This window comes from Schistosoma mansoni, chromosome 3, assembly GCF_000237925.1.
Source record: "Schistosoma mansoni strain Puerto Rico chromosome 3, complete genome".
Lineage (NCBI taxonomy): Eukaryota > Metazoa > Platyhelminthes > Trematoda > Strigeidida > Schistosomatidae > Schistosoma > Schistosoma mansoni.
Window position 1 is genome coordinate 6,142,160 of NC_031497.1, and position 11,395 is coordinate 6,153,554.

The following is an 11,395-nucleotide window of genomic DNA, read 5'->3' on the forward strand; positions in this document are numbered from 1 at the left end:
CTTAGTTAAAATCAGAAGTCAGATGCGAAGAGGTTGGAAAGATATATTTGATGCGTCATCAATATATCGAGAAGCGGTTGCTCTAATCTGGCTAGTGAACGTAGGAGATGTTTCCCGCTCTGAATCGTAACGTGATCTGGTGCGGATGCATGACCGAACGCCTTCAGCTAAACAAGTCCACTTAAAACAATGTGGTCAGCATCCAATGTCGAACACTTAAAAAGCTATTGATTTTGGGGAATTATTTACAGCTACACGTGACATGAATGTGGTCGATTCTTGATCGCTTAAGTCTGTCGAGCGGAAGGAGAGTATGTTTCTCAGGATATTCAAGATTCTTTAACAAACTAGGGGCTTCTCAAATAACAGCAATAATTAAATGAATAATCACAGAATAAATGCTTCGTATTCAACGACAAGGCTTATTACATTTTATGAAACAAATGAAAATAAACAAGTTATATTTGATGAATATATTCAACAGCATTTATCTTCGACATGTCAAAGCACTCACGCTGGAAGAATAGAGACGATGGTTCATGTTATCATTTCCAAGCACAGGCCAAATAAATTAGGACTAAGCTTTGCTGCAGCCAAAAAATAGTACGTAGCTCTTTATTTGGTCAATAGTCAACATGCTATCTAGGTCTGTAAATTCTTCATAATGATTAACTTGCAAACGACGGAACTTCCTCAAGCTTCGTTGAATCAGAGACAACTAGCGCTTCAAGAAATGAAGGTGTTATATCCGACGGAGACCAAATAAATGACAACTGACAGTGTGGTGTGAGCTACTGATATCAACATAAGTAGTATATATGGTGAGTAAGGAATAGAATATCTGACAGCAGAAGATTGAGAAGATCAAGAAGAGAAGAACAGAAATAAAAAGCAATTTGTGTGAAAATCCAGGAACAATGAAGCCTGAGGCAATTGAAGAACATTTTGCAAATAGTGTATCATAGCATGGTTTTTGTATTTTACCAAGTAACGTTGTAATTTGTGCTAAATACATAGTTGGTTGTCCTCACCTGTGTTCTCATTCACAACAACAGGATTAATTCAAGAACTAATATCAAGTAACTAGATTATTATTATATTACATTTCTTTTCTCATAGGCTTTCGTTTCACCCACTAACCACTGTTATTTGACTTACTACTGTTAACCTGTTGTCAGCTTATTATTCCCGACCTCCTCTACTCACAGCCACTTTCTAGATTGATCATGTACAGTTGTTACTTTTTTCATTTTATGGTGTGATGTCGTCAGGTGTCTGTATATAAACGACGTATGTTTGAATTGTAATGTTCGCATAGTGAGGGCTGATTACTGTGTTCTCAGCTCTACTGGCAGAGCAGGAAGTGAAGCTGCTATATCAACGACCAATAGGGATTTAGAGTTGACTAAAGAATACTAGTACTGGTTAGCACATCACTGGTTGGTCAAAGGACAAAGTAGTGGGAATCGATATTCTGATTGGTGGTTTTCCCACATGATATTGGTGAGCGGCCATAAGTTTCAACACTTTTCATCAATATTATAGGTTAATAAAAACGATACCTCGGTTACTCATGGAATAGTTGCTTATAATTAATTATCTGATCTAAAGAACGGTGACTACAAAAATTGAAAAGCAAAACTTAGCAGGACAGATTGGTATCAAAAGATAATGGTGTTTTTCATGTGGATGTTTAATTGCGTAAACTGTAACATATGCAATCTTAAGTAAATGTACGTGAATTGTATGTAACCAAAGCAATGAACTACCAGATTCAAAACAGTATGTAAGGAATAGATGAGAAAAGAATTCAATAACACTTTTACCGTGATTACTCAGTATAATAGTTTTAAGCGGCTCAAAATTACAACTATGTACAACACATTATTATTGTTCCTGATTTTATACGAAGGCTGACAAATAGGCGCATTTATATGGTCAAATATGACACAGATATTCAGAGTTTGACAACTCTTCTGTCCGCAGCACTTTTATATTCGAAAGATCCCTAGCCCAATCAAATCAGAAGTCAGGGACGAATAAGTTCGAAAATAATATTTGAAGGGTTGTCGATGTGTTGGGAAGCGTTTGATCTAAACTGGCTAGTAGTTTCAAGGGATGCGTAGCACAGCGTACATATTCATGATCTGGTGCAGATGCGTAACCGAGCGCCTTCAGCTAGGGTATGTCCAGTAAAGCTAGTGAGGTTATAGTGCCGTGCTTCGCTAATCGTTCACTTCGATAACCGTTATAATACAAATCTTAACGGTGCATAAAATCAGAAGGCAAAGGGAAGCGGCAGCTACAGTTTATTGTCAAATAACGCAGATCAGAAAGTTATACGCACATGAGCAAACATCAGCGAGCGAAGCATAAATGACAAGCATTGGAGATGGCGTGTAAGCCAACTCGCATCAATCATGCGTTAGTCAATATTTATAGTCAGATAAGAATAAGTTACAGAGATGTGATGAATAAGATGAAAAGTGTATACACACATACACTCATATAAAAATAGTCAGAGCTAATAAGTGAATAATTAACAAAGTCAAAACATGACTCATGAATTGGCTTGTCCGTTAGCTAGAATAAAGTATATGAGCTTAACATACCAACCGACACTACAAGGTCAGCACCAATGTCGAAGACTTAAAGAACTATTTATTTCGAGGATTTATTTGCCTCTATATAGTTATTCCAATATATAACTTATAAACTACAAGAAGGGATATGAGTTATAAAAAATAGAATTTGAAAAGCTTACAGTAGGTGAAATTGTGGAGATTTTAGGTTCAAAGAGATACCTTTGATTTTGTATCGTTTGGGCTAAATGGTTTGATTGAGGAACATTCATTAGTATTTCGGGCATCTTCAACACCTTCCTCATATAGAACTCAGTAAGTAGTTTTGCTGAAGTAATTTTTCTCATACAAACGTACAATCCTATAATTTTGATCTAGCTATTTTGTTGTATTTCTAAGCGTAATGCATGCACTATATGTCGTTAGAAATGAGTAGCAGACAGAGAAGTAGGGAGACAAGTTAATACACACAACTTTTATGAATATAAGGTGCACTGCTTCTCGGAGACTCAAGCATGTGATACAATTGTTATTTACATAATACACAGCCGCCTAGATTATATATACATAAATTTCCACCTGTATAGCAATGGTCTATGAGATTCTGATGAGAAAATTAGTTTTGAATTATAAAACACAGACCGAAAATAATCGTTGATATTCTTTGAGGCTTGATAGCGGATTGAAAAATTATTACTATAGTATAAGTAAACTCCGTCAAGAACAAACTAGTTAACAAGATCCTTCCTCAAAATAAATGTAGACGGAGAAACCGAACGCATTGATGATAAAAATAGTTGTCAAACGTTTAGGCCTAATGAATAACACAAATACCTGTCTCTCTACTTTTACGCTAAAAGGTTTCTTAAATGTCCTAAATTCACTGTTATTCCATGTAAGCTTTCATTTCCTCATATCTACTCAGTCGATTGTGAAGTCTCAACCCCACAAGTCATTCAAGGCCCCAATAACTCAGTGTTACCGTCCCAAACTCTAAAGCTGGGCGGCACAGGGTCGCATCCGCCAGATAGCATCAGTTCTCTCGAGATCGCATATGGATTCTACTGAAGAGTGCAAAATAGAATGAAGTCTAGACCAAGGACCACCTGTCAAGTACCTTTGACAGATCCATTTCTCATTGAATCTGTTAAAAGTGGCCATATCGAAGCGATCCATATAAGATGCACATATGCCAACAAAGACTGATCAGTGGCCGCGGAATATACAGTGTTTCCCATTGTTCTTAACTTATTCACAACCCATATTGAGTGGTGTAATTTTCCCAGTACTGCGCATCTGGCTCAATTATGCAGATGATGCGTTTGTCACTACTAAAAATACTTGGAAATTTCTCGAAACTAACAAACGCTCTCAAATCACATCAGATTCACTTTCGAAAAGGATGATAAACATAGTGAACTACCATTTTACGACTGTTTGGTTAAAAGGAACTCTGACGGAAATCTGAATTTAACTATATGCTGAAAACAGATACGTTCCTCGTGAAATCTCGACTCGTCCCAAGAAATACTTGAGCTACACAGAAAGACCTAATAATCCTGTACGGCGAAAATCTACAAATTAAATCGCTGATCGTAGTAAATGCTATGTCCAATAACCTCTAATTAAATTATAAATATATCCTAATAATTCAGCGTCTGTAACGGTTTTTCTACTAACCATTCGGAAAACTAAGAGGAAGTTCCAAATAAAGAACATCTTACAGTTAATTTCTAAGAGCTACAATTAATTCCTATAAAAACAATCAGTCGATTAAGAGTTCCAGTCAGCAACTAAATAAGACACAATAGGATGCTCAGTCGCTTTCACGTCGTAGCTCGAACGTTCGCGCAAAAATCCCCTTTCAAATACCATCACAGAGTCAAAACATCAAATAAACACCAACTACCTGTGGTGACGTGTTTACAGTCAGTTTTCATAGGTTATTTGAATCTATATGTACTGTGATGACACACATGAATTTGAAATGATAATATATTTTTGACGTAGCAGTTACATGCCATTTTCATATGCAAGATCAATAATTTACAACGTTGGTTTGAAGATGAGATACTATTAATGTAGGGTTATTGAATAAATGACAAAGTATCCGTGCAGATCTGTCAGAGTTGATAATTAGCTTCATGCAATAGAACTGTGCTACGAGTAAACAATCTTCATGATCTGTTCTAAAACGTTCAGTTGATTTTGATTGAACTGAATATTCTGCTTTGTTTCTTTATACTATCCAAACTTTGTTAATTTGATTCGGTTAGTTATTTACTCCAAAAAAATTCGATTACACTAAGTCACATAACGTCACCATTTTGAATTTCTTCTCATTGAAATATTATAAATACATCATTATATTACTATTAAAATCCTAGCCAATGTTTACTTAATTTGAAATTCAAAAAAAGGGAATTATCTATGTCATACAACGTAACTAGAGCTACTAATTTTTTCCAACCAAAAATAATTGTTTTGAATCAGTTATTCATTTGTGCTGAAAGAACATCGGTATATTTTTAATCAAACCCACGTGTTTACAGGATACGTAGACAATCCAGATAGCAGGAAATAAACCTATTTATATTATTCTGTTTTATACAGAACATAATATTTATCAATCTTTTAAAAAGTTGAACAACTCAATCGAAAGGAAGTGATATATATATATATTTGCGTTTATCACAATTAATTCATCAACTGAGTACGAATAATTACACACTGGCTTTGAGCCAAGCTCTACGTGTGAGATTTCCTGGAATGAAGTTTGTGGAGTTCTATTGGTATGATTGCCAATCTGACGATTACCAATCAAATTTATTACTGATGACGTTGTGAATATAGCTCTCATTGATGTAAGTAAAGGTGGTATGCAGCTGTAACCTTTAGAACACTTTTCAAACTTTGGTGTGGAAATAACATCGTATAATGAGAGCAAGAGAAACGAATGAAGATCTGACCCGTTCATGCAGACAAAACGATGTTATCTAGTTTGTGTATGAACGCGACGAAAGGAGAAGCTAGTACGATTAATTGAAAACTAGACTCTGAGTTGAGGATACTAAGCGCGTCTCCGTATTCGATCATCGTTATTTCTTAAGGATCGCTGATACTTACTGACAACGTCAAGTTGGTTATGTGGAATTTCGGCAACGCGTACTCAGAGCACAGTGATGGTGATTCAGTCGGTATCGCCATATCGGAGTGCAGGCTTCGATGGCTTGAACATGTGTTAAAAAATGTTGTCCCACAGAATTCCACTCTATATTATATTTCTCGGAGTTGAAACTGGCCGAGAATAGCCGATGGTCAGTTTGTGACTTGATGTCGCAGTACGAAGAAGAGCCGTACGTGACTAGTATTCGTCGGTCCTTCACGACTACATGGTTCGTGTCCTGGAGACTGCAACACTGGCTTGAGATGTTATTGGACACGGGTCAGAGTTGAAGTCAGTAGCAATCCTGTTGTAATCCGGTTTACTTTCCTCATAAAAGCGAGAACATCCCTAACTGAAATAATCTATTCTGGTTGTATTCTTGCTGGCTGAACTGTCTCTCCGACCACTCACAACTCTCATTCACTTGTATTCAATAATCAATTCTTTCCTATTATACGCACCTTCCTTCATTCCCTCCTCTGTCTCGCACTGTGTGATGCATGCACATTTATTTTGGTGCCTAATTGTACCAAAATTGACGTATCTAAACAAATAACGATAATCGTACTTTACAATCCAGATAGTGAGATGCATTGGTTAAATATGTGCAGTATCTGTCCCGAGAAATTCACTTGATAAAGGCCGACAGCCACACCAGTTATCATTACCTAATACTCTACGCTCAATATCATAATACGCTGCGGTTTCATCACACAAAGAGTACTTTTTAGGACATCTGTGATTGTGTGTTACCGACAAACCTACGTGTTTTCACATTAATAGGTCATGTAGAACAGTAGTAAAGTGATATATGAAGAAACGCTATTTGACAAAGTTCATGACTGTGCACTGTTGGGAAGAAACAGGTGAGCCTTTTGTGTCACCAGCTGCAAACACGACAGGGTTGAAAAAATCAACAAGAAAAATAGGTAGTTAACAAGTTCGACCACTTTACTCCCTATGCTTACAACAGGCACTGGATTGCACCAGTCTCGAAAATTCACTTTGCATTTAAAGTTAAAGAAACATCCCTGAGTTATTATACAGACCACTCAGAAGACTGTTATTAGTATTTTCAGTAAGCAGAACAATCCTTATACTGGAAGTCAATAAATGGGTCTCTTGGCAGAGGGTGAGTCCCTGAAATTCCACGAATAAAGTTGCTAGAAATATGTCTATAACAAAAGAAACAAGCAGGGAAAGTAAAAGAGCTCTTACACCCACTAGTCGACGAAGCCAACGACGATGACAGCTTTCAATAAGCTCTAATTACAGCAGTGCTCCAAAAGAGGATCTCTAGTAGAATGATAAACATCCCGATGTTTTATCCAGTTACTGAGTGCACCATGACCCCTTTTGATAGACAGAGTAAGATACGTTTCCAATACTATTTCAACAAATATCTACGTACTTCTACGTTCCAGAACCTGTTGAAGGGTATATACTGTCGACAAACCTGCGCACAGCACTGACAACTGCCATGTAGCGATTGATTGTTCAGTCGAACAGAGTGGTCATTTTTTTATGAAGGATGCATTTATTTGTAAGTTCACTGTTATTTCTTCCATTGTGGAGATGAGCTGAAGAAACGCATGTGGTTTTTCAACATTTCAGTTATATATCTTTAGGAAAATTAAACATGTTAGTGATATACTGCGGCAACCTTGTAGCAAACGCATAACAACGATGGACTACATATATCATTTGACGCTATTTGGCCCAACTCAGTATAGGTCCCCTTATTCGAGTTTGAGCCACACTTTCCATAAGAACTAATGATAACATCCAGGTGACCGAACGGCAGTGGAGTGAGTTTCGAACCTATTACCTAGTGGTTTAAGATTGAATACTTTCAGTATGAATCTACCACTAAATGTCGAGCATAAATACTCTTGTTTGATAACAGCTCAAGTGAAAATACCGGTTGTGGAAGTTAACTGCAGCAGACAGACTAGTTGATTGACTTACATATTTAAGTTTATGTAGATGATCAACAAAGTTAACTAAAAAATATGCATACGAATTCCGGTCCGAAACGACTTGTTTATTTCACACTTCACTAGACGAGTAGAAAACAAACAAGTTACAAGGACAAACGATATGGACATTCGTGCTAATGACTCTTTACATCAAGTTGTACATTATTTTTACCGATTGATTAATCTTGATAAAGTTTCATTGTTGTTCAAATTATATATTTGAAAACTGTCTAGAAGAGCACATAAATTCGTACAACTGATGTAACTTCCTAATCAAGATTACAAAGAAAATGTAATTAAATTCATGAAATGAAGTGTATTATTCGAATTCAGCGATTTCTACGACAAGTCAATAAACTGAAATGTATGACGTCAACAATAGGATTTACTACATCTAAGAACATATTTGTTCTAAAAAGTTAGAGGTACACAAACAGTAACTTAAAACAAACGGAATCCCTCCAGTTTATTTTACTTCCTATCGCCCTTCAAGTTTTATGTACAATTCCTAATTGTTCATTCTTCGACCTTATTTTTTCCCTGCAATCTATTTCCCATTCTTCGATTTCCATCAATTTCAACATTAGTACATATACCATGCTTTTTTGTTTCTTGTTGTGATATTCATTGTAGTAATTAAGACTGATGCATGTATATACGATGTCCTAGGTTAATGACGACCGACTCACAAGTGACATGTCCTCCCAGCCACAAAGTTATCAGCCCAGATCACTTTGAAGCAAATCCTGAGTGTTTATAAGTGGTAACAATGAAGTAAACAACATATATAGTTAAGTCAAGTACAACGTTAGTACAACACTAAGAAATAGAGAAGATAAGCGATTGCAAAGGCTCGACAGTTTGACACGCGATAGGCTTCTTAATTTGTCGTGGCAAGGTGATAGCAATCTAATAAAGTGGGGAGATAAAAACATGAGCCGTAACCTTGGGGTCGCTTGTACACATGTATAACGTTATATAGTGGTACCTTCAGCTATATTGATGCTCGCTGTGTCAGTACACATAAGCCCAGCTAATCTTAAAATTATCATAACCTAAACTAAAAAATTGAAGTATAATAGACCGGACTAACTAGAAGACTATCGAATAAAGGACTCAACTGAATGTCTAAAAAATCAGTCTACAGGATTTGGTTAAGCAAATCGTTATAAAAAACACACCTTTCAAAGTTTTATTGACAAGTGACTGAAGATGAAACACTCAATAGATCGTCCACAGAACAGTCTGGTCAGAGACTATGGAAATACAAAGTTTGAACTGAAGCTGAAAATCAAATACATGGGATGAGTTGCATTAATTAGAAAAAAAACAAGTAAAATCCAGTTAGAAAGTGTAATCCGTACAAATGATCCACATTAAAGTTCCAATAACTCAGCTCAATCTATTCTGCTTCCCCACTTCATTAAAACGCTCTTCACTGATATCTTCTAGGTCATGTGCCTCCAAGAAATGTTTGATTCCTTGGAACTGAGACTTTACGGCACACTTTGAGGCTGCATACACCATATTCTTTTTAGTGCTTAAGTTTTTCGGGGTCCTAAACTCATATAGACACAAATAAATAACGTACCACATTATAAAAAACAAGTCTGTACATTTATTGGGGTATTCATAGTCATATACAACGTACCGACCGTCTTTCAATTCCATTGCTTCAATCATATCTTCTCTGAAATTTTGGTACGTTGCCTCTAGTGGTACCGGTGAAGAAACGTTATACCTTAATACCAACCTCTCTCGGCTTTTTTTAGAATGCTGACTTCTCCTCCATCGTTGATGTGAAACAAAACATAACGATGTTTTTTGTTCATTTTCAAATCATGGAAAGCAATAGGGCAAGATGAGTGACATTTTACTCCAGAATTCTACAACAAAACCGAAAATCAGTACTGTGTAATTTGTTTTAAAGAAAAGAAACCATCGAAGGGATTATAAACTGACCATCTTGTGTCAGGTTTGGGAAAAACCAAGTTGCCCGCCTTTCTTAGCGAATCAAATGGCACAAATGGTCAGATTTTTCATATGATTCTAGACGGAATAAAAAAAGCTTTCATTTGGCAGAAATCTGTGCTTAGTATATTTGATGATAAAAAGGAAAAATCACTAGTAAATTATAATGAGATACTGTCCTTCGTCTGTAAGAATGTATCAAGTTTTTTCTTGAAGGACGCGTGGGAAGTCGCTTGGACCACCTCAGACGGCAGCGAATTTTAGAGTTTGATAAATTTCGAAGGGTAAAAGGTGTGCCAGCAGTCCATCCTGCCATGTCTCGTCTCTGATTTCTGGGTGTTACCCTAGGGTTTGTGAAGGAAATGAGCCTAGGTGAGTGTTTAAAAGGATGTCAAGAAGTGTTTGGGGTTCTAAAAGTCATTAGAAGGTCACATCTCAGACGCCTTTATTCTGACGGATAAACTTTCACTGACTTGAGGCGCTCTTCATAAGGTTTGACCTTGATTCCCCCAATTTATTTCGCGGCTCGCCTTTGTATATGTTTCAGTGTATTGATATCTCTTTGAAGGGATGTAGGAAACACTATATTTCCATACTCTAAATGGAGTCGAATAAAGCTTCTAAAGATTGAATTGAATTTTTCGTCATCAAACTGGCCAGAAATAGCGTTTGACGTTACCAATCCAAGGCTTAGTCGAGAGGCATTTTTGTCTCAATTAGCGTAAGACTTTAGATTGTATTCTCGAAAGCACGCCGACTGGCTCACGAAAAGCTGAGGTTGGCTAAAAACGAATTAGATCACATGATAGACTTAGGAATCATTCGACCGTCAAATAGCCCATGGTCATCTCCTTTGCACATGGTCCCTAAAAAGGACAGCAACGATTAGCGACCAACTGGTGATTATCGGCGTCCGAATGCTAAAGCAATTCTCGATCGTTACCCGTTGCCTCACATTCACGATTTGACAGCTACCTTGAAAGGTACAACTGTCTTTTCGAAACCCGACTTGGTTAAAGTTTGTAACCAAATCCCTATGGCTGATGATGATATTCCAAAAACTGATATCATGACTCCCATCGAACTCTATGAATTTTTACGAATGCCTTTCGGTCTAAGAAATGCTGCTCAAACCTTCCAAAGGTTCATAGATGACGTTTTTTGAGGTCTCAACTTCGTACATGCGTACGTTGACGACTTTCCAATAGCAAGTCCGGACAGAAAATCCCATCTCCAGCATATGGACATTGTTTTCGAACGACTTCAAAGGTGTGGCATTACTGTAAACTTTCAGAAATGCCAAATCGGAACCAACCCCTACTACTTCTTAGGACACACTATTGATGCTCAAGGCATCCGACCCCTTAGAAGCAAAGTGGCGGCCATTCTGGATTACCCAGAACTGACCACCATCAAACAATTGCGCACGTTTAACGGTCTCGTAAGTTTCTGTGGGCGGTCCATACCGAAATGCGCATACCTCATGAAACCGCTGACCGACCAACTTTGTGGGAATGCGAAATCAATTAATCTAGACGACACCGCGCGAAAAGCATTCTCCACAGTTAAGGAACATATCGCCAAGGCAACCCTGCTTGCGCATCAAGACACTCAAGCGCCCATTAGTATCGCCGTAGACGCATCCGACTCAGCATTCGGAGGAGTCTCACAACAATCGGCTAACAACTCTTGGCAAC

At 37.3% G+C, this 11,395-nt stretch overlaps 1 protein-coding gene across 1 annotated transcript; it reads right to left on the reverse strand.

The window, feature by feature from the left end:
• Nucleotides 1–8,693: 8,693 nt before the first annotated feature.
• Smp_086590 (putative actin-depolymerizing factor) lies at nt 8,694–9,742 on the reverse strand. The gene is made up of 4 exons (XM_018799025.1): nt 9,690–9,742; nt 9,481–9,613; nt 9,319–9,439; nt 8,694–9,285 (listed from the first exon to the last, which is right to left on the reverse strand). The coding sequence occupies exons 1-4, from the start codon at nt 9,690–9,692 to the stop codon at nt 9,120–9,122; spliced, it is 423 nt and encodes a 140-aa protein (XP_018650856.1). The 5' UTR covers nt 9,693–9,742; the 3' UTR covers nt 8,694–9,119.
• Between the last annotated feature and the right edge of the window lie 1,653 nt (nt 9,743–11,395).